At 38.5% G+C, this 27,395-nt stretch overlaps 1 protein-coding gene and 1 long non-coding RNA gene across 5 annotated transcripts in view; one reads left to right on the top strand and one right to left on the bottom strand.

The window, feature by feature from the left end:
- SKAP2 (src kinase associated phosphoprotein 2) overlaps positions 1-17,978 on the bottom strand; it is a 182,980-nt gene extending 165,002 nt beyond the window's left edge. For 2 of the 3 annotated variants that reach the window (XM_025930011.2, XM_025930012.2), the window contains exons 1-3: positions 17,728-17,978; positions 8,491-8,596; positions 7,868-7,893 (exon numbers count right to left, since the gene is read on the bottom strand). In XM_025930011.2, the coding sequence (XP_025785796.1) occupies positions 7,868-7,893; positions 8,491-8,596; positions 17,728-17,794 (199 nt within the window). In that variant the 5' untranslated portion in view covers positions 17,795-17,978. Of the gene's footprint in view, positions 1-7,867; positions 7,894-8,490; positions 8,597-9,159; positions 9,188-17,727 lie in introns of those variants that run through there. The other variant, XM_086693985.1, reaches the window with a different exon arrangement.
- LOC147583184 (uncharacterized) lies at positions 16,907-27,112 on the top strand. Of its 2 annotated transcripts, none has more exons than XR_015246090.1 (6): positions 16,907-17,034; positions 23,847-24,441; positions 25,193-25,285; positions 26,208-26,310; positions 26,438-26,521; positions 26,999-27,112. It is a non-coding gene; the product is annotated as an uncharacterized LOC147583184 (long non-coding RNA). The 2 variants fall into 2 exon arrangements; XR_015246089.1 differs by lacking the exon at positions 16,907-17,034 and adding an exon at positions 18,044-18,327.
- The last annotated feature ends 283 nt before the right edge of the window (positions 27,113-27,395 follow it).

Raw genomic sequence — 27,395 nt, 5'->3', positions numbered from 1 at the left:
AAATGCTAGTAAAGATATGTTTGGACATGGAATGACAGCTCACGGAACATAAAGTAGTAAAGATCACAAAATTCTCAATTGCTGTTAGTTGCTGGAGTATCCTTACATTCTTCATTAAGCAAGAACTGTTATGGTATGAGTTTTCTAATGATATTTCCTATCGTGAACTATAAAATAAATCTTGCTGTGTACAAAATAGTTTCAGGATACCTCAAATACATTACTACTCTAACTTGTATGTAGCTTATTACACTATTATGAATATAAAGATACAAGATTAAAACCAATGAACACATGGAAGTGATTTTGAAAAAGATTCAGATGCTCAGGCTTAAATCTATTAAACTCTGTGTGGAAATACACAGAAAAAAATTACAAGTTAAAAAGCTTTGAAAATCAAGATTTTTAAAATAATATCCATTTTATGCTTTTATGTGTATATCCATGAATATACACATACACACATGCACACACACACACACACACACATATATATATCCAGCAATGTAAAACTGTATACACACACACACACACACACACACACACACACACACACACAGAGCAAAAAGATCATTAAAGCTATAAGTTAAATAATACTGAATGTGAGTTCAGAACATTTATACAAATTGGTTCCTAACATGCTAAAGACTTCTGTGGTTTTTGTTTTAAAATAAAAACGTTTCGTATTCTATATTAACATGAAATTGTCTTCAGCTTACCCGTTCCAAGGACTGCAGCTCATTTCAAATGTTTTTTGTAATCAATGTGATTATTTATATTTATCTAAGACAAAATAAGTTAAATACTGCTACTGGCTTCATTTCTACCCCCCCCCTTCCCCCCTTTCTAAGCTCCCTTGAATTAACCCAGAAAGTTAAAAAAAAAAAAAATCTCTGTGGTTATTCCCTTTTCAACCTGCATTAAGTTGAAAGGACACATCATCTTTCAAAATGGTCTTCTTCATTTTACTGTTGTTCCAGTCATGATCCATCCCTTTTCCTCCTTCCTAATTGGGTTTTTTTTTTTTTTCCAACCCAATAAAGAGCTGTATTACAAGGACCTGTATTGAACACAGGGGTCGCTGTTGAGTAGTGCAAAGCTTTTTGTTTTCTCTCCAGGGGCTGAGTATTTGCAGCTATACCTGCAAAGTCTTCTATAAATTAAAAGGTAAATGTTCAACTTGTGTTTATGTAATAGAAAACTGAACTCCAAAGCAACAATGGGCATCAGGTAAACGTATCCAATACAATTTACAGACATAATTGAAAGCATTACAGCCTAATCAGACATCTAAAAGAAAAGCAGGCTCAAATGAAATGTCTACAGAATCATTAGTTGGTAGCCATTCTATTACAATCACACATAATGTCAGTGGTGCCTTGAGCCTGTGCCAATGACAACAGCATAAATTTTGCATCTCATTTCTGTGGTCATAAAATTAATGATCAGTTTAAAAATACTTCTTTGTAAAAGTTATTGCGCAAAGAAGAGACATGAATGTGTCCCTGTTATGTACTCACAAGGATAATTATGGGGTTGTTGCTCATTAATACTGTTTCTTGTTTCCCTAGAAAACCATTTGATTTATCCCACAACTTTTAAAAGTTTAATTAACGATACAAAGTTAACAGCTAAAAGATAATGATCCAAGGCTTCCCTTCGTATAATTTCAGTGGCAACTTAAATATCACAGCAAAATCAAAGCTGAATCGTACCACAGCAGCATATTTCTCTGATAAACATTTTTAAATTTATAATAGTTGAGTTCAAATCACTATTATCCCTTCCTTTTTCTATGACTCATTATCAATTAACATTTTCCTAAATGCCTGGAGACGAAGCCCAAATAGCAACTGAAGAGTCATGATCTCTACCACGATTGAAGGTGATTTAACCAATTTACTGCTTGTTTTGTCAAATACAGTCCTATTTTAAACACAATCAGTTAAATATTAAAGTAAATAATTAATACACCTAAACTGAGATGATAGCCATTCTTCCTTTAGAGCATGAAAGACAAACTTGAGTAGAAAAATTACTTGAGTGAAAACAAATTAATTTCTAATTCACTACTCAGTTCACTTGTCCAAATTAATTTCTCAAGTAATAATATACAACTACATTGACAGAATTAAGTATTTAACTTGTCATTTCTTAATAGGATCTGTAGTTTAAGTCTTAAGACTTTGAAAGATGTACGTCACCACAAGTAAGAAGATTCTGTTCATAACTCTCCTAAAATAAGAGGACTTAAGAGCACACAAATATGAGGCGGAGCTTGAAAACAAGCACTACCTCTGAAATATACTTCTGCTATAGGCCCCATAATTTCAGACATATTTAACACATTTATACAAGGCCAGAGATGGGCTGGGGGGGGGGGAGGGGCGCCAGGAGAGAACTCAAGCTATTTGCTCAGATTTCATCAGTGGGATAACTTTCAACCAAACATAAACTATGTTAGAAAGGGAAAAGGAAAGGAAATTAAACATCATCCAAACTTTTGACGTTTCTGCTATTCTTAGGGATTCTATAACAACAAACTGAAATGAATTCCTTCTTACATGACAGGCCTACTATTTAAAAAAGCACTTTAGTCCATTAATAAACTTAATACAAATGAGGTCAAAGGAAATAGCTAAGTAAATCTATGCATATTTAACAATATCAATGAAGTCTCAAGGACAAAATCTATTACGCGATTTTTTTAATTAGAGGAAAAATATTTTAAGGAAGAAAATGAGAGCTTTTTAGCTACAGCATTTAAAAGGAACTGAAAGCAGGGGCGCCTGGGTGGCGCAGTCGGTTGAGCGTCCGACTTCAGCCAGGTCACGATCTCGCGGTCTGTGAGTTCGAGCCCCGCGTCGGGCTCTGGGCTGATGGCTCAGAGCCTGGAGCCTGTTTCAGATTCTGTGTCTCCCTCTCTCTCTGCCTCTCCCCTGTTCATGCTCTGTCTCTCTCTGTCCCAAAAATAAATAAACGTTGAAAAAAAAATTTTTTTTTAAATAAAAATAAAAAAAATAAAAGGAACTGAAAGCAATATATTCACGTTTTTAAGCTACAGACACTAATATTTTACAAATTTGAAAATATTATCTGGAAACATTTGTCTCATATTAATATGCTTGCCCTTCTTTTAGTATTTTATAATTTCCTCAAAAATTACTTGAAAACTGAATATAAAACAAGATTTACTTAAATCTTCTTGAGAAATTAAGTTGAATCTGAGAATACACATTAATATAATATTTATTGACTGTCTCTTATGTGTCACACATAGGTACCTTCATATTATCTTAATCAATTTGTAAAGAAATGAATTGTACCTACATCATCACTGGAGTAAAAAAAAGACTAATATAAGGGCAAGATACAACTGAAACTTATTTTTATCATACATCTAATATATATTAGAAAATTCTGATTTAGCGGCACCTGGGTGGCTCAGTTGGTTAAGCATCTGACTCTTGGTTTCCACTTAGATCATGATCTCACGGTTGATAAGATAGAGCCCCATGTCAGGCTCCACACTGGCAGCACAGAGCCTGCCTAGGATTCTCTCTCTCTCCTTCTCTTTCTGCCCCTCCATTGTCACTCTCTCTCAAAATATATAAACTTTTAATTTTTTTAAAGAAAAAGAAAATTCTGTCTTATACTCCAGTCAATAACAGCCTTTACTCAATTAGTAATATATTTTCATTACAAAAATAATTACTTCAGGTCACATTTAAGAGATTTAAGACCATGTTATATGACAGGAATATTCTAAAATAATTATAATTCTATTCTAAAATAATTCTAAAAGTAGCACAGTTTTAGCGCATAAAGCCTAAATTCAGGCATACACTCTATACTATCAGGCTATATTGCAACTAAGAATAGGAAACTAGGGATAGCTACTCCATCATGTATGATATTTGAAGGCTAGAAGAAGGAGCTCTCTACTCTAGATAGAGTAGGCAAATTTTCAAATACTAGGGAACAGGCAAAGCAAGATGGGTTCTGGTTGCTTACATTCAAATCTTTCTTACATATAAGTAAAATAAATGAATTTAGAAAATCAACTGATAATTTACTCTCAAGTCACAATTTATCAGACCTCCTGAAAAGAGAATCTGAGGACACCTGGCTGGCTCAGTCGGTTAAGCTTCCGACTCTTGATTTCAGCTCAGGTCATGATCTCACGGTTTCATGAGTTCAAGCCTGGGATTCTGCTTGGGATTCTTTCTCTCTCCCTCTCTCTCCGCCCCTCCCCCATTTGCACTGTCTCTTTCAAAAAAAATAAACTTAAAAAAAAAGAGAGAGTCTACACTTGAGTAGTTAAATATATAAGGAGATAAAATGAGGAACCCTTGGGGCGCCTGGGTGGCTCAGTCGGTTAAGCGTCCGACTTCGGCTCAGGTCACAATCTCGCAGTATGTGAGTTCGAGCCCCGCATCGGACTCTGTGCTGACTGCTCAGAGCCTGGAGCCTGTTTCTGATTCTGTGTCTCCCTCTCTGTCTGACCCTCCCCCGTTCATGCTCTGTCTCTCTCTGTCTCAAAAATTAAAAAAAAAAAAAATGAGGAACCCTTAATAAATTAAAAAAATGAAAACAGAAGTCTTTAGACAACAGCTTGCTTCGAAAATGAATATAAACAGCAAATAGAAAATTAACTTAATGAACAAGCTTCAATACTAGGAGCCACTATAATAAAATAAGTTTCTACAAGTACAAACTATTCTCCCCCCACAAAAAAAAAAAAAAAGAAAATACTTCTTTTTAAATCCTCTAAGATCTCTGCACCTCAGTGTTTGAACAGTTGTATCAATTCAACTAGTTCTAAGGATTGAAAAACACTGAACTGTAAATTCTGCACTGTGAAATCTCAGGATGAGGGGGGAGCACCTACAGTGTAAGGGGGGGGAGGGAGGGAGGGAGGAACGGTGACAAACATCTGTGCACACTAGACAAGCTAATAATTCACTAATTCGCTTAATAGAAATGAATAACTCTGAATTAATTCATTTTATTTAAGAACTGTTCACCTGGTCCCTTTTGCTTCCATTAATGATATTAAAATGGTACTTAACTGCCATTTTGAGAAGATAAAATAGCTGAAATCAATAGGAATATAAAAGTGAAAAAGAGGAAAACAGCCTCTGTTTACTTCATTGTGACCCCATATTGACCTGAGAGAGAGAGAGAGAGAGAGAGAGACAGCAGGAAAACAGCCAAAAGGAATTCTGCCCAGGTCTCCTTGGATGAAGATAGCCCAAAACCCCAAAGGGAATTGTAAAAGAAAAAACAAAAGTGGGGGCGCCTGGGTGGCTCAGTCGGTTAAGTGTCCACCTTCAGCTTAGGTCGTGATCTCGCAGTTCGGTTCGTGAGCTCGAGCCCCGCATCAGGCTCTGTGCTGGCAGCTCAGAGCCTGGAGCCTGCTTCGGATTCTGTGTCTCCCTCTCTCTCTGCCCCTCCCCCGCTCATGCTCTGCCTCTCTCTCACAAAAATAAATAAACATTTAAAAAAATGTTTAAAAAAGGAGCAATATCGAAATACACTTAGATGAATTTATGTAGAGATCTGATAATTAATATCTTCCTATTTAAAAAAAATATGTAGGGGCGCCTGGGTGGCGCAGTCGGTTAAGCGCCCGACTTCGGCCAGGTCACGATCTCGCGGTCCGTGAGTTCGAGCCCCGCATCGGGCTCTGGGCTGATGGCTCGGAGCCTGGAGCCTGTTTCCGATTCTGTGTCTCCCTCTCTCTCTGCTCCTCCCCCGTTCATGCTCTGTCTCTCTCTGTCCCAAAAATAAATAAACGTTGAAAAAAAAAAATTAAAAAAAAAAATGTATCTTGAATACTTTGCAACTATTAAGTACTAACTTTGCTACTCCTAACTACAGGAATAGTTTTTAGAACAAAGCTGAATATACTTTGAAGATATAACGGCATAAAATTACTCAGCATCTCGTATTTCTCCAAGGTATGCACCTAATTTATCCACAGGCTTACTTTTAAGCAGGCACTCCTGGTGATTAGTTAACTCAATATAGGAATATTAAACTATAAATGACTTAGAGAAAAATGGTTATGGGGAATCTCTGAATTCTGTGTTATTTGAACTCTTATTCTAGGCTCATTTTTCACTTTCTATCAAATACTGTACAAATTTCCATTCTCTTTAGAAACAAAGACTATATCTCAGTAATATCTATACATCTGAACAAGCTCCTACCCTATTATTGAATCGTATAGTTACACAATGACTTCATTATCATGCTTTCTTAGCTTAAAACTTGTTAATGCACAAATAATTAAGTCACAATGAGAGTTTAACAAATAATCACCAGAACAAAATATGTCTAATACAGAATCTGAAATCTAGTATTCCTCTATAAACACTGCCCTGTATAAAAGTTATAATAAGAATGTATAAATTCATTATTTCTATATTCAACTAAGCAAAATGCAGTATAATTAAGCCCACAGTTGAAGACTGGTTGTAGAGTACAAAGAAGTAGGTATTTGTGGGGAAGAGGATTTTCCTTCTCTTCTCTTTATTTAATAATGTTAAAGATTTCTGGGGCAACTGGGTGGCTCAGTTGGTTAAGCATCCGACTTTGGCTTAGGCCATGATCTCCTGGTTTGTGAGTTCAAGCCCCGCACCGGGCTCTGTGCTGACAGCTCAGAGCCTGGAGCCTGCTTCGGATTCTGTGTCTCCCTCTCTCTCTGTCCCTCCCCGACTTGTGCACATGCTCTCTCTCTCTCTCTCTCTCTCAAAAATAAACATTAAAAAAAAAATGTTTAATAGTGTTAAAGATTTCCATATGAAAAAAAAAATCTCATTCCCTCCAATCACAATGATCTTGACAATTTAATGTGAAAAGAAACTATGGTTTCCTTTTAACTATTTGGGTTTAGGGTTGTCTGGTTAATTCTTGGTTTACCGAAACCGTCATTACTCTCAGTTGGCAGAGGTATGAATTACTCTGTGGTGTCTGCTAACCCTCGTTAGAAGATGCCATACTGTTTTCCTCCCAGACCCAGATCCTAACTTCACATAGGTTAGCTGACCTCATGTTGTGACCCTCATACCAGCATCCCCAGGCTTCAGGTCATGACCTATGAATTAGCATCCTGGAAGTAAGGGTCATACCCAGTTTCCCTTACAGAAGTGAAGACGTGAAAGTAGTAACTTCCTATGCCTTTCTTGTTTTGGTTTGCAACATGCTAAACAACCAACCCTCAAATCTAAAGGAAGACAATCAGGTTACCCGCACGCTCAAGTATTTCAAACCAATCAAACTGAACTCCCTTCTTTGAACATTTCCATAGCATACACGTATTCACATCAAAAGAATCACAATGATAGTAAAAAAAAAAATCATTTGAAAAAATTTTGTCCGTGTTTCCAGACATAAACTGATACTGTCTTTAAGGCAATTGTCCTGTAAAAACATCATTACCTGGGAACAGCCGGCCCCAGGCCCTCCTGAGCCCACTGCTACTATAAAATCATCTCTGCTGTGGCAAATGGTGTTGGCATGGTATTTCACCTGTGCTTTACCAAATCATTCCATGCGTAACTGCAAGCATATCCTTTTCTTAACACATTTCGGCCACAACGTGCTTTAAGAAACATTAACACCTAAGGATAGCAAATACATAAGATGTCTGCACCAGATTGTGCAGAGTAGATCCTGGATATGCTTTTTAATTTTTTTCTCAGCAGGGGGAGCTCGCACTCTCATCTTGAAAGTCTAGGTATACAATATGGAAATTTAAATTTTGATCCCAACTATCAAATGTCAGTATGTATTAGATTACCCTACCGAACCTCTGCATAAGAAAAATAAAATGTCAAGTCTGACAAACTTGAAAATTTACCTTTGTCTTGAAATTCCTGAAGATAGCTGGAAAAGAAAGCAAGAACATTATATTTTAAAATGAGGGTTGACAAACCAAAACAAGGTCTGTTTGTTGGCAATAATTCAAATCTATTTTAAAATCTGCATTATAAACACACATTTAGAGAAAAAGTACTTCCCATCCTGAAATGACAATTCCAAAAGGTTTATGGGTTTATAATAAAAGTATTTTTGAAGACTGAAGTTCGAGTAGTAAAATCAGAATCTTTAAAATGCACCACATACATTTACTCATTTCCATATCTAGAGGTATTTATATCAAAATTCTCAAGCTACCTTTGTCCTAGCATGTAAACCCAATACACCCTCAAAAAATCAAACGAACAGTTGGATTTTGGTAGCATGCTTAGAAAAAATATGTAATCAAGAACATCCACACACATACACAAAAAAGGATAATATGATAAGCATGTCGGTTTTTAAAAACTATTATAGAGACATATATTTTGTCTTTACAGTATTTAACACCAACTAAATTGGACATAAAAAAAAGTTAATTCTGTGATAATTCTTTATTAAATGTTAACTACAAAGTTGCTTCTAAGTAAGAAATAAGTAACAAATGGCAAGGAAGTGACTTACATAGACTTCACATCTTTTATCTTCTTAATAAGGGATTCTCTCTTTTCCTTTGCTTTCTTGGATAAATTTTCCCCTCTCAGTGTGTCTGCTACAAATGTTTCAACATCTAAACCATGAAATATAAGAAACAGGATACAAATTATTGGAAAGAATCATTTTTTGCGAAGACAAATAGGACAATGATTGTTTCTACCCATAAGTGTTAATATCTGTACAATTTGTTACAGTTATTTATCAATCCAAAGCATAACAGTTGAAATATGTTTCAAATACTAAGTTGGACAAATCTGTTCACCACTTAGCTAATAAAATTTGTATGCTCTACTTATGCTTAGCACAGCAAATGCTATTTGGATGTTTGGCATCATTAAACCGGGGAGAAGCGCACAAGTTTTAATAAACTACGGTGCCCCATAAAACAAATTCTCTCATATAAAAGCAAGCACAGAGCTTTTATGCATGTGTTACTATCATTTTATAATATTTGGGAAGTTCCTATGTGAACAGGTCATTCACAATATAATATCGATATAAACTAATGTCTCTGGCAAGGGCCTGTTTTTCCCAGTGTAATCCATTTTGAGGTATGTGCAATATTTAATGTTTTAAAGGAAAAACTAAATCCCTTTTTCTAACCAAGATTCCCAGATCAAACCCCCTCCTTCCTACCTGCTCCACCCATTCTGACCAGCCACCTTCAAAAATTGAAAGAAAAAAAAAAACCCAAAACCTCTGTTGTGTGGTTTTGTGTGTTCTTGCTTCTTGCCTTGGTATTACCACCTGGAAATATTTTTTTAAATAAAGTTAAGAAGTGGCAAAAATACATTTGTCCACTATTTAGAAATATAGTAACCTAGAAATAAGATTTTCACAGATTCATATAACATTTCCACAGAGCCTCCTCTTTTTAAAATTTAGTAAACTTGTGAATTATTCTGCTTTCTAGTTCTCACTAGTACAAGATTCCAACTAATCCTTACTGGTTTGATTTTATAATAGCCCCATTCTTATTGTTCATGAAACATTATGCAACTTTAATTTTTATTCAGGAGTTCAAATCTTTGAGATATCTAATATAATGGACCATGAAAAAATTTTAAAGTAGGTATGACTGTAAACCATCCATATTTCATATTGAAAAGACGTGGGTATATTTTACTTTCTTTTTATTTATTTAACTACTTTGTCTCCTAACTCACACTGACAAAAAGATAGTACAAAAGCATATAATAATAGTATATATAATTAATTCAAAGCGGTATAACAGTCTTTCAACTGTACTTATAATTAACAATTTAAAACCTAGTATTTGAGATAGAATGTTATAATCGATTTTAAATTCTTGATTACAAAAGTATCTTGATCCAATAAGCAAGTTGATTAAACTGTTATCCCATATATTCATCATAAATGTATAGAGGTAATTTTTCACTAAATCAGTATGACAAGTGAAAGAATTAAAATTTAATCCTGGAATAATTTTTTTAAATAGCTTTCTGGTTTGACGTCCATTAATGACTAACGTTACAAGTAAGTATCAAGATGAAATGAAAGCAAAATGTCACAGCTTCTCTTTACAAAATATGGAGCGGTCCATATTTTGAAGGGGACATAGAGGCATAATCCATAACCAGTGCAAATTAGACTCAGATTTCTAAAGTGAGTTCAAAATAATGAAACTTATTTTTAAAAAAAAAAAAATCACTCTCTCCTAAACTCTTTAATTTTTGTACACAGAGAAACAAGCAACCTTTGGACATTCACACATCAGGTGAAATGGAAAAGATCACTGGCTTCTCCGAGGTGGTTAGAATGAATCTGGTAACAAAGTGGAATATTTCTTCCAACCGGACTCAATACTTGGGAGAAGCTCTTGCACAATGATTGGTGAATTGTCTGCTTAATGTGACGCTCACTCAGTGTTTGTCTTTAATTCCCTCATCCACAAGTATTTAATTGCCTATTTTACATTTTCATTATACAATCCAAATTTAAACAAACGGGATCTATTTTAAATCTCTGGAAGCAATAACAGAAGGAATTACAGCCCAAGAGTTATTTCTTTAAGAGGTCATTTCAGTTCTATAAAAACTCGGAAAACATAAAAAGCTGCAATGCTCTATTTAGGGTTTCCTAACACTCCCCCCCAAATATTTTTAAAATACTGACCCATGCTATTTTATGAGGAAATGCTTGCTGAAAGAATGTGTGATTCTAGGAAGAATCCGTGTTGTTTGTTTGTTGAGGGGGAGGAGATTCGGAGATCGGGCACGGGGAAAAAGATCTGTATTTTTACAGGTTTGATGTATTTATTCTTAAATTAATCCCAGAAGGGGGGTTAAGGCAACTAAAAAGATTTAATAAACACCGATTTCTTAAAATAAGTTATTTTCCAAGGAGACGTGAAAAGTGTAAGAACTGTTTTTGCTGTTTTCTGGGGGGGGGGGGGTATCTTCCCCTCTTTTTTTTTTTTTTTTTTTTTAACAAATGAGTTAGGAACTTGAAAGTGGAATTGATTCCTGAAATCTTAGTTTGTTGGTGCCCACAGATTCAGTCGGTTTTGAAGTTTTTGAACTCCGGGCTATTTCTTAAAATCCACACTGTGCCCATTTATTTTCGAACTGAACCAAGCAGCCTCTCCCGAGCCCCGGACACCCTCTGGGTGAGCGGGGGACCTTCCACCGGGTCCCTGCGGGAAGCAGGCGTCCCGTTCGTCCAGCGCAAAGACAGGGCGAGCGCTGCAAAGTGACTCGGGCTTTCCTGGGAGACGTTTCGGCTCCACGGTCCTCAAACACTCGCCACTCCCTCCGACTGTTAAACCCCAGGGTCCGCGTCACGGGCGCTGTGAGCAGGGAGCACTGGGTTTGGGGCAGCGCCCTCGCCAGACAAACGCGACTGGATCTGCGGCTTTGTAGCTCAGAGCCAGGGTAATATTTCAAAAGCGGCCAATAAAAGTCCTGGACAAATCAAGCGCTCCTCCGGCTGGTCGGAAAAGAGATTTGAAGCTTTTGATTGTGCCCTGAGTAGCCCTGCAAACGATAAACTGGCAAGCGTGTTAGCCCTCTCCTACCTTCCTTTAGGGGTCGTGTCCCTCGGTTAATATGTAGATTTCACTGACTCCAGGCTGCCTGTAATTCGGGGAACAGCCGTAATTCGATTGCAGGAAAAGGTCAGCCCGCCTCCTCGCTAGCCTCTCGGCCTGGCGAGTTAGAATTCCTCTTCCTCAGAGGGAGGGGTCTCCATTCACGCAGTCACCAAAGCGTGGGGACCCGCCCGGCTCGCGTGGAGAATGCGCAGCTCCCAGGAGCCCCGATGCAGCAGGTTTAACCCCCACCCCCGCCCCCGCCCCGCCCGCGGCCACACAGACCTCGGGTCAGCGCCGCTGGTACTTAACCCCAGAATTAGCCCCATCTCCATCAGCCTCTGCCCCGGAGTCATCGCCAAGGAAAGAGTTATCCCAGGGACTGTAAATGTGGTAGTGATTTTTGTTCCTGTTACCCCTTAACACTGTCAAGAATAAACCTTATCTCCCGGTACAACTGTAAAGATCTGGGGGAGAGGGCCCTGAGATCAGACTTACAACTGCTCTGTAGATAACTATTAACGTCTGAAAACAAAATGAAAAGATGACATCATGTCTTGGCTCAGCAATCTTCAAGCAGTTGAAGTTAAAAATCTCTCAAAAGCCATAGGAACCCCTAAGAGGCAAACACTTAGCGTACCCCAAATCATCGAATGGTACTCCAATTACCCTTTTTTTTTTCTGTACATGTGGACCCCCAGAAAAACTGCCTACCGCTCACGTCTTCCCTTAGAGCCCAAGTGGCTAGGACAGGTATCTAGCACATCACACACACACACACACACACACACACACACACACACACACACACAGCCTCTGTGCTGGCCTGAATTGTATGGGAGTCCACTACCATTTGCTCAGCCCCAGATCAATAACATAAGTGTAAAACCAATTACACCTCACCCCCAAATGGCTTTACTACTTAATTGCACATCTTTCTCTACTTTATGAATTGGGCCAGGTTTCACTAAGAATTCACGAAGGTACTATTACTAAACTTACCATGGTAAGAGTCCCAGCCAAACTTTAGGCTGACATCAGAACAAAATAAATAAATAAAATAAAATAAATAAAATAAAATAAAATAAAATAAAATAAAATAAAATAAAATAAAATAAGCTTTTTTTCTCAGCTAAAGGGAGGTGTATGGTCTCACCAAACACCTACTGGTAAAAACATAAAAATCAATCAAACGGGGCACATGTAGATCAATGGAGCCAATGCCCAAAGTTGGAAAATGGCTAATTGAAAAGTTATTGATTCCTTAATCAATGTCTTTCTCCTGATTACCTAGCGCTTTTACAGGTTACGGTTATATTGTGAATTTTCCAAACATGGAAGAAGAAATGTGAACAAGCACAAGGAGTTCTCATAGTACAATAAGTAAAACATTCCTAAGTCTTAGAATCCAATCATCTGACAAAATTTTCAAAATTGGCTTTGGAGGCTAAATGATTTATTCTGATAGAAAACTGGGCTGTTGAAGAATACAGATGAACATCTTTCACCTCTAAAAGATGACTCTTGATAAATAACACCTTATAATAATCAAAATCTTTTTACCACTCATTTTCAAAGAAGCCACAGTGAATAACAGATTAGTCTGAGATTTACACTAGATTCACTGTTAGGTAGCATCTATTGTAATGTGTTCAGTATGTGATTGAAAAAGAAATGTAAACTCAGTGGAATGAAAAAGATAGACTTGGCTTTAATTGAAAAAGACAAACTAAGTGAATAATGAGTATATAAAAACTAGCCTATGCCACTTTTATCACCCATATATGACACTTAATCTTAAATTTATGAGAGACAACTGAACTGTGTTTCAAATCACCAGAGGGTTTTCCAGTGCTGTTGTTTCTATCTTCTTTCTAGTAATATTTTAATGCTGGTAATGTAGAGATAAACTCATTTGGAAATTTTTTATAGACTTCTCATTTTTCAATATATTTAGATTCCTTTTTTTTATTAAAGAAAGCCAGTGATAACTTGGGTTGAATAACTATAAAAATCATACATACTATCAAGAGCTTTATTTAGTAATCTGAGATAAAAAATACTTTCAATGGAAACCGATGTTGGAAAACAAGTCAGCCAAAGATCCCCTCCTAAAAAAAGGTAGAATATTATATGCTTAATAAAGGCAAATAATTTTTTAGTATCACATCTTAATTCATCTACATTATTTGACCCATACAAGAAATTTAAAATTTTTGATCCCTTGACTTACAAACACATATTCCTGTTTCTAGAAGAGAAAACCTTAGAGGTGTCATAGTCTGATTTCACTTTGAGATCAAATGTCTTCTTATCAGCTTGATGCTCATTAGCTATTACCGCCAAAATAGGGCAGGCTTATTCTTGCTCTGTAGGAAAATCCAGGTGCTAAAGAAGTAGGTGACTATTGGTGACTCAGTAGGTGGCACTCTTCCCTTTACATACTCAGCCAATGCCCCAGAAGGAAATTATGGGACACTAGATGTACCATAAATAATTCTCATAGGAAAAATAAACCCAAAATGTTGACCAAATTATAAACAGAACTTAGGAAAGGTGGAAATCAAACCATACTATTCTCAGCATTGAAAAAATTCTCCCTCTATTTCAACTGAACTGCATTCTGTATAGATTTTAATTTGTGAAGCTTAAAAAAAAAAAAAAAAAAGAGTTCTGGAAATCCCCAGTAGGGGAAAATGCAATATTTCTAACCAAGCCTGCCGTGTGAAAAAATTTCACACAGATACTGCAGAAACGATATGGCCACTTTGTTTACTGTTTGTTTGGTTTGGTTTTGATTTTTCAGAGTCCTGACAACCACTATTTTGTTCTTTTAACGTTGGTGTCATTTTCTAATTTAATAAAAAGGAACTTATATCCTCTTACAGGCTTCCTTTTTAAACATGTTGTCCTAAAACAAATGTATGCGAATGAATGGGAATATCTGATTGCAAACCACTAAGGCTCCAGTATTCAAAGGGTGATTAAACAAATGAAGGGGGTTGGGGGGCCACTGCTTCTAGTTCCTCTCACTTTCCTGCCTGCCTGGAGGAAAAACTCACATAAATCAAGATTATTCTTGCTGTTAGCCCTAGTCAAAATATTTGGATGTAGGAAAAGATTAAATGCACAAGATTTGGAATTATCCATTGCTTCCAATTATCCAGGCGAAACCTCTCCTTCCAATGTTGCGAAAAAAAACATTAAAGGTTGCCTGTAGTGCCTATGGCAGGTCGAAATTGACTTTTAACAAAAAATCTGTAAACTTTTTCTCTATTCATGTAACAGAAGAATAATACGACGCTTTTATAAGGAGCATAGGCTTTCAAGATTTAATATACTGATTCCACAGAAATACAAATCGCTGACAGTCAAAACTATGCAGCCACTTTTCCAAGAGTATCATTAAATGTGAGTTAAGAATGATAGCATCTATGGGTTTTTGCATTTCGATAGAACGTTTTAGAGGGAAAGAAATGAGAGGAGAGGGGAACAAATATCGAAGCCTAAAACTGCTACAATCAGAAAGAAAACTAGAGAGAAAATAATATAAATTGGTAAGAATACCTTTGAGCACCTATAGTGCAATCAAGCAGTTGAAATGTCAAACATTTGACACAGAGGACATATAACGCTTTGGAAAACAGGCACACGAAACACAAAGGGAACTGTCCAAAGCAATGTTATTTTGATAGGCATTATCTTTTGACTTGATATCCTTTTCTTCTGTAGGCAAGGGATTTCAAGTGCCTGAAAAGTCTAGTTCCTTGTCTTCTCTGGCTTGGAATTCTAGCACAGCACCATGAATTCATTGTTAGAGAGCTCAACTGTTAACTACCACCACGGCTACCAAAATCTCCTTCTTGGTTCCAAAGAAAGTACCAGGTAATCCAGCAATCTCTAAAATGTAAGCCAATGCTCTCCCTGTAGAGTTTTAGTAATTTTTAAATCTACCCATGTACTATTACCCAACACATTTGAATTATGCAAATAATCATGTACAACCCCAACAGAAGTTTTTGGATGGAAACTGTGAAAAGGCTGCAGAGAACGTTTATTCCCGAAACCTTTCCTACCCCCAAAAGAGTTTAATTACAGTCAAACATAAAATGTTAAGCAACTTTATTTGAATGATGAGTTAAAGAAGAAAACTGAAAAACACTGGTTCACTTGCTTCATTTCTTTAAAAAGTATAGATAGACAATAGGTATTTTCTCATATCCATACCTCTTAAAAATGTCCTCTGAAAATAAAGTATAAGCCAAATTTACAATCTCCAAAATGTTAGTATTTTACTATTTGTTTTTAATACTTCATGTGTTTTAATATGTGGCTTGCTTGCATGTGAAAAAATGAAAACAACAGTAAGATGACTTTTAAAACACTCATTTCAGACATTATGCAGGCATATTAACTGACTAAAGAGAAATAAAGGAAGTTAGCATTCGGAGATAATTTAAATATTATGTAATTCTAAGCTTTCAACTAAATTACAAAAATAAGGGCCACACGAAATATTTGTAATTATGGGGATCAGAGAATAATGAGTCTCATAACCTATAAATCATACTATGTGCAAATGTTTGATTATGGACCCAAACAACAAACTGCTTACTGTTGGGAGCTCTCAAGCTTTAAAGGGGTGCACCCAGAGGTCTGCACTTTAGTTCTTAAATTCAAAAAGTTCACACCTAGAAAATCCTGAAAGTGGTGCCATCTACTTTTGGAATAATGATAAACACTTCTCTGGTCTGGTTATTAAAATAGTATTCTAAACACACAATTCCAGCAGTGTAACAATGAAAATGTTAACTGTCGTAAAATAAAAGCAGTACTCGAGTGAAACTCTCATATAATGGAATAAAAGCTGCCTTAAATCAGTCTTTACAGTTCTTTATATCTCCCTTAGTGGTACCCATTAATGACAATAAGCAATTCTTAGAGTAAAATACTATACCACCACAAATGCATTTATCACCCTGTAATCATGTTCAAACATAAGTCTCCATTCACACACTACTGGTTTTATTCTCTTGATCATATTCATGATGCTAACCAGCAAAACAGCATATTAGGAGATTTGGTCTCACACTGCTATAACAGCAACTTACTATTTAAAATGCCACATGTCAGATATTAAGGGTTAAAATAAGCACCTTGTAATATACATCCAAAAGAAACTCTTTTAATCCAGTTATCCATGAGCAATATTGAAAGATAAATACTTAGGAGATGACTCAAGTAAAACAATCCAAATTCAGTTTCTAGAATTCTGATGTACGCAGGACAAAGTGAATGATGATAAGAATTCCAAGAGCATCAGGATAGGTAAGATTTGTGCTACCCTAAAAAGATGTATTTTCTGCCTTGTGCAGAAATATACATCTCCATATCTAGTATAGTGATGGACTATAGCAGTGGATTCGTCACAGCCTTGAAGAACCGCATCCTGAACTCCTAACGTAAGTTCCTATAAATGGTCATTTAAGACTTAAAAGGGGAAGATGAGGATGCAAAGATGTACTTTCATCGTGTGACACAGGAAGTTGGACCTTAATACATACTTCCTTTTTTGTTTTAATATGTTACTCAGGCTGAAAACAGTGGCTATTTGAGAATCAAGCCCTCTTTCAAAGTTTTAAATATGAGCACAATGAATGTTTAAGAAAAATGGGAGTTTTGGAAATGACAAAACCTTGCGTCCCACAACCCCTAACACCTGTAGCTCAGACATCTTTTTGCATTTTTACACCCTTCTCCTCCATTGGTCAGGCCACCAAAGGACTACTTCTTTGACTTCTGATCCCTTCCCAGTTCTCACACACGCATTACTATTCCCTCTCCCTCCCTCGCCTCTCTTTCTCACACACGCACACGACGTCCTCACGATGCATACAGAAATGTCCTGATCCAATTAGTGTAGCTCATCAAAAAGGGCTCCCCCAACATCCTCGGACCAAATTTCAACACACGCCCACTCCCTTCCTCAAACCCCTCTTTCCCCATTCCCAGTCCCGCTCCCACCGGCCAGGACACATGGGAAGCGTGGGGAGGGAGGGCATAGACTCTGAACGCTTCTGTCCCCACCGGCTCGCCGTCCCCTGGCCCCCGTCCCCGCCCCGGCAGCGTTACCCGCCCCCTTCCCCGCTCTTTACCTGCCAACAGGTTCCTAATTTCCTCAGGGAGGGGGTAGGGAGAGGAGGTGCTGCTGGGGTTGGGCATGTTAGGGAGCGCGAGGCGTGCGGAGGGGAAAGACCTGTGCTGAAAAGGGAATCGACGGCCTGGAGTTGCGGCTGCGACCTAGACTCGGGCTAGCGGTCCCGCTAAGGGCAGCGGGGCTACGAGTCCGGACACTGCCGGGCCGGGGTTCACAACAAGGAAGTCACTAAAGCCCCAGCCAGCAGCGGCCGGACTCTCGGCCCAGCCCCTCCCGGCAGATCGGGGCGGGGCGATGGGCTGGGAGGAGAACCAAAGGGCCTGAGGGGCCGAACTGCGCATGTGTATCCTTCGGTTTTCCTAGCCTCGGAAAAGCGCTTCAGAACAGGCCACGCCCACCTCTACGTAAGGGAGCGGGAGGAGCCGCTGGTGGGAAGGGAGCGAACTCTGGCTGCATCAGCTGATCCGGAGCCTGAAGCGCCTTGCAGCCATTTTGGTTACTGGTACCTCCACAACTGCTGATCGTTTCTCCAGGATCCCGAAAATTAAGGTGTCCATAGTACCTCTAAGTTTTCCGATTAAGGGACCTCTGGCCAACGGTAAGCCCGGCCGAGGTTTAACACCTCTCATAGTAACCCGCAGGAATTTTCAGCCTCCCTAAACTATTATGGCTTTCTTTGTCCGATTGAATGAGGTAACCAAGACCCATCTTCCGCCAGTCTTCCCTGAGAGGTCAGTCTGGAACTGCTCCAGAAAGCAATCCGATTGGCTCTTAAAATTACTTTTCTGCCTGATTCTTATTGTTGGGGCGACTTCCCCCGGTACAAATGAAGAGTGAGGAGTTCTAGTCACTGGCCTTTTGAGTTAAAAAATATATATAGCTAAATAGACATCGATACTACTGTCCCATCTGTAAACATCAAAAAGAAAATTGCAAGTGATTAGAATGGAATTATAAAATGTGTTCAATCCAACCTGATCGTTTAGTCAACAAAATGCTTATTGCACGTCTTCTATCTGTAAATCGTAACAGATTTTCTCTAAAACCCCAAAGACACGTTCTGGTGTCTTTAAGTGTGTGTGTGTGTGTGTGTGTGTGTATTCTGTATACGGTGTATATTCTCTATATATGTATATACCAAATATGTGTGTGTATGTTTATATATGCTTAATGCCCCCCCACACACACACACACTTCATATGAGAACTGCCCTGGCAAAACTCTTTCCTTCATGCTACTATTGTAAACACTGTATTGTGGTTCCAATCACAGTGTAAATTGTTTATTCCTCTAGCCTCCAACCCTCACTAAATCAATAGTCCTCAAATTTCAGTTTGCATTGCAATGACAGAACTATTAACAATACAGAGTCTCAAATTCCACTCCCAGAGATTCTGATTCTACTTAGGGTGGGACCTGATTATTTGCATTTTAAATAAGCCCCAGGTAGTTCTGATTCTAGACATCCTGAGATTTGTTGGGGCTTTTTGTTGTTGTTGTTTTTAATTTAAATTTTAGTTAGCATACAGTGCAATATTGGTTGTAGGAGTAGAATTCAGTGATTCATCACTTACATACAACACCCAGTGCTCATCACAGTAAGTGTCCTCCTTAATACCCATCACCTGTCTAGCCCATCTCCTACCCACCTCCCTCCATAAACCTTTAGTTTGTTCTCTCTTTTAAGAGTCTCTGGTGGTTTTGTTTCCCTCTCTTCTTTTCCTCCCTTCCCATATGTTCATCTGTTTTGTTTCTTAAATCTCACATCTGAGTGAAATCATATAGTATTTGTCTTTCCGTGATTGTCTTCTTTCGCTTAGCATGATACATTCTAGGTCCATCCACATGGTTGCATATGGCAAGATATCGTTCTTTTTGATGGCTGAGTAATATTCCATGGTGTGTGTGTGTGTGTGTGTGTGTGTGTGTGTGTGTGTGTGCGCGCGCCACATCTTCTTTATCCATTCATCAGTCAGTGAACATTTAGGTTCTTTCCATAGTTTGGCTATTGTTGACAATGCTGCAATAAACATTGGGGTGTGTTTACCCTTTCAATCTGTATTTGTTTATCCTTTGGGTAAATACCTACTAGTATAATTGCTGGATCATAGAATAGTTCTATTTTTAATTTTTTGAGGAACCTCCATACTGTTCTCCAGAGTGGCTGCACCAGTTTGCATTCCCACCAACAGTGCAAGAGGGTTGTCCTCTCCCAGCATTCTTGCCAACACCTGTTGTTTCTTGTATTGTTAATTTTAGCATTCTGACAGGTGTGAGGTGGTACCTCATCGTGGTTTTGATTTGTATTTCCCTGATGATGAGTGTTGAGCATCTTTTGATGTGTCTGTTAGCCATCTAGATATCTTCTTTGGAAAAGTGTTATTCATGTCTTCTGCCCATTTCTTACCTGGGTTATTTGTGTTTTGGGTGTTGAGTTTGATAAGTTCTTTATAGATTTTGGATATTAACCCTTTATCAGATATGTCACTTGCAAATATCTTCTCCCGTTCTGTAGGCTGCCTTTTAGTTTTGTTGATTGTTTCCTTCACTATGCAGAAGGTTTTTCTTGATAAAGTCCCACTAGTTCATGTTTGCTTTGTTTCCCTTGCCTCTGGTGATAGTAAGAAATTGCTCTGGCCGAGGTCAAAGAGGTTGTTGCCTGTGTTCTTCTCTAGTATTTTGATGGTTTCCTTTTTCAACATTTAGATCTTTCACCCATTTTGAATTTATTTTTGTGTATGGTATAAGAAAGTGGTCCACGGGTAGCTGGGTGGCTCAGTCAGTTGAGCATCTCACTTCGGTTCAGGTCATGATCTCATGGTTTGTGGGTCTGAGACTCGCATTGGGCTCTGTGCTAACGGTGTGGAGACTGCTTGGGATTCTCTCTCTCCCCCTCTCTGTCTGCCCCTCCCCAACATGAATTTTCTCTCTCTCTCAAAATAAATAAATAAACTTTTAAAAAATGGTCCAGTTTCATTCTTCTGCATTTTGCCGTCCAGTTTTCCCAATATCATTTGTTGAGGAGACTCGTTTTTTTCCCATTGTATGTTCTTTCCTGCTTTGTAGACATCCTGGGATTTGATGTTGAGAATCACTTTATCACTTTCCAGCTCCTAGATGGCACAATATTTGTCATAACATATCTTTCATCCCCATTTGGAACCTTGAATCTGACAGAGTAATGGCTCCGTTAATACTTCATACAAAAAAAGTCTAGACAGTAATAGCAAAAATTAAGTAGTCAAATGCAATGACATTTTTGTACAATTCTGTAAGAGATACAACACACACTAATTGGAAAAGGAAAAATTAGAACATGTTGAAGTCCTCTCAAAACAAAGCAAAAAACAGGGGTGCCTGGCTGGCTCAGTCAAAAGAGCATGTGACTTTTGATCTCAGGGTCATGAGTTTAAGCCCCACGTTGGGTGTGGAGATTATCTAAATAAATAAATAAACTTTAAAAAACAAAAACAGGACAAAAATTTTATAATGGAAGTAAAATACACAAATAATAATAATAATAAAACACACCCAAAACAACCCGACTCCCTAAAATGGAATCTGAAATTCCTACTCAGATTTAGTAATGTGATGAATTATAGAAAGAGTACTGTGGGGCGCCTGGGTGGCTCAGTCAGTTGAGCATCCAACTCTTGATTTCGGCTCAGGTCATGATCTCACAGTTTCATGGGTTCAAACCCTGCATCAGGTCCGTGAAACCTGCTTGGGATTCTCTCTCTCCCTTTCTCTGCCCTTCCCTCACTTGTACTCTCTCAAAGTAAATGAACATAAATAAATAAAATGTAATTTATTTAAAAAAAAAAGAATACTGAAAATTAGAATTCTTTTTGGTGGAGGTAAAAGTAAATAGTCTTTTTACAACACGGGCCCTCTAGCTTCAAAGAATTGAGAAGTATTACTCTTAAACTACAAAATTATCTTCCTTCCTAAAGAAGAAAGAAATTATTTCTCGGGCATTTTATATTAGTGAGGAGTCTTTCCTCCCTTTACAGTTATCACATGTAATTCTTTGCCTTGTCACATTTTTTATTAAACCAGGCCTCCAAATGTTCCTATCCTTTGTTTCCTTCTGATAGAACTGACCACATTTTTTCTTTATTCTTGTGTCTCATTTATTTATTTACACTCCACTCATCCCACAAAGGAATTGAAGTGATTTACTCTTGTATCAAATAGACAGTTTTCTGGAGTGGATCAAATGGACAGTGTCTACACTGCTCATTATGACAAGTCATTCTTGTTAGTGACAGGAAACTATTAAGATTGCCTTAAAATATATAGCATCTAGTAGTCCAAATAAAAAAGGCAATAACAGAAAATGGACTTTTTGTGTGAAACACATTTCCCCTACTTAGGAAACCATTCTCAGACGCAGGTTTGTGATGGATTCAGTTGGGCAATGCTTTGTATACTCTATCATTTTTACTGTTTATTGTTAAACTTACTGAAATTGATTATAAGACAGGAAGAGAAATAGAGGCCAGAAGAAATATTATTTCTCTTGTTTCCAAATGTTTCCTTAACAAAAACTAGGAAGGAAATCAAATCATACTTTACATTCTTTAAACTAGTCCCATTAGGTAAAAAAAAAACCAAAAGAGTAATAAATGAAATTTAAAATCTCAACCTGTTAGAGCAGTAACAGCTTCCCTACCATTCCACAAAGAAGACACTAGAAAATCTTATGATTTGTCTTCTCAAACTGGAATCCTCCAGTTCAATGAAGATGTATATATGGATATGTAAAGAGAGAACTATATATATATATATATATATATATATATATATCCCTGTAACTAAAGCTAACCCCCTTCCTGATGCTTTTCAAATTTAGCTGAATAAATATTTGCTAATAGGCCTAGGATTAAAAGAATCTAAAGGAGACCTGAAGAAAAACAATGAGCTAACACACAATTTACCTTTTTTTCTCTACCCCTCTCCTCTTTGTTTAGTTTGGCATTCATAAGGCATGTGGGGAAAAAATTATATTTTATACTTAGGCATTCTATAGTTCCTTGTTGCTGCATAACAAAACTTGTCTGTAAACACTTAGTATCTCGCGTAGTGTCTGACAGTCAGGAATCCATGAACATTTTAGCTGGGTGGCCCTGGTTGCAGTCATCTGAAGATTCGACCATAGCTAGAGGATCAGCTTTCAAGGAAGTTCAACCACGGGACTGTTGGCTGGAGTCCCAATTCCTCTTTGGCTGTTGGCAAGAGGCCTTAGTTCCTCACTCCATAGACTTCTCCCCGGGCTGCTTAAATGTCCTCTTGACATGGCAACTGGCTTCCCCCAGAGCAAGTGATCCAAGAGATAGCACAGCTAAGACAGAGGCCGCAGTGTCTTTATCACTTAATCTCAGAAGTGGCATCACTTTGCTGCTGCTATATCGTCTGGGTGACACAGACCAAACCTGCTATAGAGAGGGAAGGGACTATACGAGGCTGTGAATGAATACCAGGAGGGGAGAATCACTGGGCCTGTATTGAGAGCTAGCTACCACAGTCAGCCCTCTTCCCACCCCCTCCCCAGTCATTCACATTTCTCTCCCATGCGAAATATACCCATTCCCTCCCAAAGCCACCTATAAAGTCTCATCCTATTACAATAGCAGCTCAAAATCCAGCATCTCATTATCTAAATCAAGTCAGGGTATGGATGCTGCTGCTTAAACACAGCTCCTCGAGTACAGTTTTCTCAATTTAAAGACCTATGAAGTAAAAAGACAAGTTACCTGCTCTCCATATAACACGGAATGGTGAGACAGACAATGAGATGGTTATCTACAAAGAGATAACCATTGTAGACGTTCCTATTCAGAAGGGGTAGGGACAATAAGAAGTATACAGTGATTACTGGTTCGTAGCAATTCTAAAATCCAACGAATGTTCTTTGATTAAAAGCAATTCTATTCCCACCTGGGATAACATCTCTATGGGTCTTGGTTCTATCTTCTGAGTCATCCTTCTTTGCCCATGAAAGGTAACCCATGTTTTCAGTTGCATAGTTTGCTCAACCAGCTTTCTGTCAATGGTCTTTGGGAAGTCAAAAGACCCCTTTTCATTTTGTACTCTCACTGTCTCCATCTCTGTCAGGGTTCAAGCAGAGAAGTGAAACTACCAGAATGGAGATAGAGATATATGAAGAGATATACGAAGATATATGAAGATATAAGAAGAGATATATGAAGAAATCTGTCACAGAGGTTTGACCCTACAAAATTTGGGAATGTGGTTAAACTGTCTCTGTAAGGCTGTTACTTTTGGATCCGTGGCTGGAGCTTGAAGTCTACAAGGCAGGGAGTCACGAAGGGAAGATAGAGGAGACTCACGACAAGCTGGAATGCAGAAGCACAAGCCATGGTCACGGGGACCGCCTGAAACAAAAGCTACCTTCTGCTGCCCCTGACCCTGACATCCTGCAGAAGCCGGAGTCCTTTGTTCCAGAATTAAAAACACATTTGACTCAAGAGTCAAAACTGAAAGGAGGATCCGGCAGAAGACCAAGCAACTTGCCCTCTCTGGCTTTCTGGCCTGGCTGCTGCCACATGCCACGGAGGTGAACCAGAAGATAAGCAACAATATATGTGAGCTACAAAGTGACTACTGTATCACTCCTGTAAATCTCACACAAGAATCTCTTTTGTGACCCACCCCAGCCAGAAACACATAAAAGGGAATTCCAGGAAAAGTAGGTTGACAGATTGCAAAGCCACCAAGCACACACTTGTACTATTATAAGAATGGAAAGGTGCCTGGCTGGCTCAGTCAGCGGAGCGTGCAACTCTTGATCCCAGGGTCATGAGTTCGAGCCCCACACAGGGTGTAGAGATTACCTAAATATATATATATATATATATAAGGTGGACTAGACAAAAGAAGCAATTGAAATCTTGATTTTTTTTTAAGTTCATTTACTTTGAGAGAGATAGAGAGAGAGCAGAGAAGAGGGAGAGGCAAAGGGGGAGAGAGAGAATCTCAAGCAGGCTCCGTGCTGTCAGTGTGAAAATGAAGAGTCAGACGCTTAACTGACTGAGCCACCCAGGCTCCCCGAAATCTTGAATTTATTTTGTGGCCTAATACCTATTTAAAACTTTTTAAACCTGTGTCTTTCAAGTCATCTAGTATGGGCTTTTTAAAGAATTTTCAGAAGTGGGGACAGGGAACCTGGGTGGCTCAGTCAGTTGGGTGTCCAACTCCTGATTTCGGCTCAGGTCATGATCTCAGGGTTGTGGGATGGAGTCCTGCATTGGGATCCACACTGAGCACGGAGCCTGCTTAGGATTCTCTCTCTCTCTCTCTCTCTCTCTCTCTCTCTCCCTCTGCCCCTCTCCCTTGCTCACTCTCTCTCTCTCTCAAATCAAAAATAAGAGAATTTTCAGAAGTGAAGGTTTGTTGTCATTTTCTAAATTCTTATCCCTCTCTTCATTTGAATCATCTAGGGCTGCTGGGGATGAGTTTATTGTTGTGTGGTGCCAGCCAGAAAAACACTATTTTCTCACTGGAATTCATATGAGGTCATTTACCCTTAAAAGGTATGACACAGAACCCACCAGAGCCAACAGGTTCTGACAGATGCAGCTCACTAACTTGCCTTTTCAGTTTTTAGGTCGTGATTATTGTTAATCCTATCAATGTAATTTATTGACAAGATAAGGAAACACATTCATTCTCTTTTGCTCTCCATCTCATTTGCATATACACAAACATGTGCTTAGGCACTTTGCTGCCCTAGCCAATTATGTTAAAAGAATAATAAGCAACTTAATATAGACCGGATTTGAGCTCTTAACAAGGTGCTGCTATATGCCTTTAGGATTCTACCAATCAGGAATAAGGTGAGAGAATGTCCGTCCCATTCCAGACTTGTCAGTCAGGGGCTACCCAGCTCTCTCCCCAGGTAACAGCCCTCTTCTCTCTTTAACTGATGTTAATTTCCCCTATCCAGACTCTCAATGCTTTGGAGACATCACCATTGTAAGTTCAGTCCTGATGGTAACCTGGCTCTGACCTCATATCCTGGTTCTAGTAACTAAGTTTCTCCAGCCTGGGTTCTAAAACCAAGTCTTTTACCTTGCCTACCTTCAGTAAAAGGGACATATTTGTTTGGATTACTTTTAGCCTTCTTGGACTATGGCTGTCTTATTCTTACAGTCTTGATTTATATCTGGTAGATTCTAGGTAGATCTCCAGAGAAGGGATGGACCCATATCCCTGTGTTGCCTTTTACTAATCAGGCTAGGTTAGTATGTGCACTAACCACATGCCAAGAAAATGCTCATTCTTTATATTATATAAAATTGAATGCAGACCTCCCTCCTCCTTTCCATATAAACTGTTTTACTCCTCCATGGTTTGGTGAAGTCACCTTGAACTGTGAATAGCTACATCAAAAGACGAGAACTTTTGATTCTCTCCCGTAATTATTTTCTTCAAAATCTTTATTTTCTACCTTAGAGTTCCAAATTGAGTGACCTTGAAGATTCCATTTTATTCTTGGCTCAGAAGAGACAGAGATTATCCTGGAGCTTAATATAAGAGATAATGTGCAAGGACACTGGTATAGTTTAAGCCTTTCCAGGGGTGGCTGACTCAGTTGGTAAAGCATGTGACTCTTGACCTCAGGGTTGTTAGAGCCCCATGTCGGGTGTTCACATTACTTAAAAATATATTCAATATAATTTAAGCCTTTCCAGTCCACCCCATTCCCAAGGATGATCCCAACCTGCACTCCCTGAAGCTCTACCAATCAGAGACAAGAGAGTGGATGGGTAAGTGTCTCCCTGTACACCTCAATCTAGACTGGTTTGAGCAGTCAGGTCATCTTATACCTGGATTAAGCACCCTGTGGCTTGGATGAAAGATAACTGAAAACAGTGTTTTGGAATTTCAAACATCCTGAGAGAGGCACCAGGGTGGCTCAATCATTAAGCATCCAACTCTTGACCTTGGCTCAGGTCATGATTTCACGGTTTGTGAGCCCCACGTTGGGTTCTGTGCTGACAGTGCAGGGCCTGCTTGGGATTCTCTCCCTCTCTCTGCCCCTCCCCCACTTGCGCACGCACGTTCTCTCTCTCTCAAAATAGATAAGCATTTATATATATATTTTAAAAACCATATTTTAAAAAAAATCCTAAGAGAAGGCAGGCTGCATAGACCTTCCAAGGAATGGTTTCAAGACTAGCTGTGTAAACCAAGCAAGGCGTTCATGGGTATATTTTATGCTGTGTGCCCTGCTCTTTCTTTAGGATAGCTCTGGTCCCCACAACATCCTTAACGACATTTGATGAGAAGACAGTCTTCTAGAAGAAAGGAACTGAAGAGCATGACTGCTTTATTAATTAAACTTTGGAAGACTCACATTTGGGCTCTGAGTCTTTTTTTTTTTTTAATGTTTATTTTTGAAAGAGACAGAGAGTGAGTGGGAGAGGGGCAGAGAGAGAGGGAGATGCAGAATCCGAAGCAGGCTCCAGGCTCCGAGCTGTAGCACAGAGCCCGGTGCAGGACTTGAACTCACGAACCGTGAGATCATCACCTGAGCAAAAGTCATAGGTTTAATGACTGAGCCACCAGGCATCCCTGGGCTCTGAGTCTTAATTGGCTCAATATGAACTATTTATTAAATTTTAATTATTTTTGTTACAG

This window comes from Puma concolor, chromosome A2 (genome assembly GCF_028749965.1).
Source record: "Puma concolor isolate L17-30 chromosome A2, mPumCon1.1.hap2, whole genome shotgun sequence".
Lineage (NCBI taxonomy): Eukaryota > Metazoa > Chordata > Mammalia > Carnivora > Felidae > Puma > Puma concolor.
The sequence above is the reverse complement of the archived record's forward strand: the minus strand, read 5'-3'. Positions and strand labels throughout refer to the sequence as shown.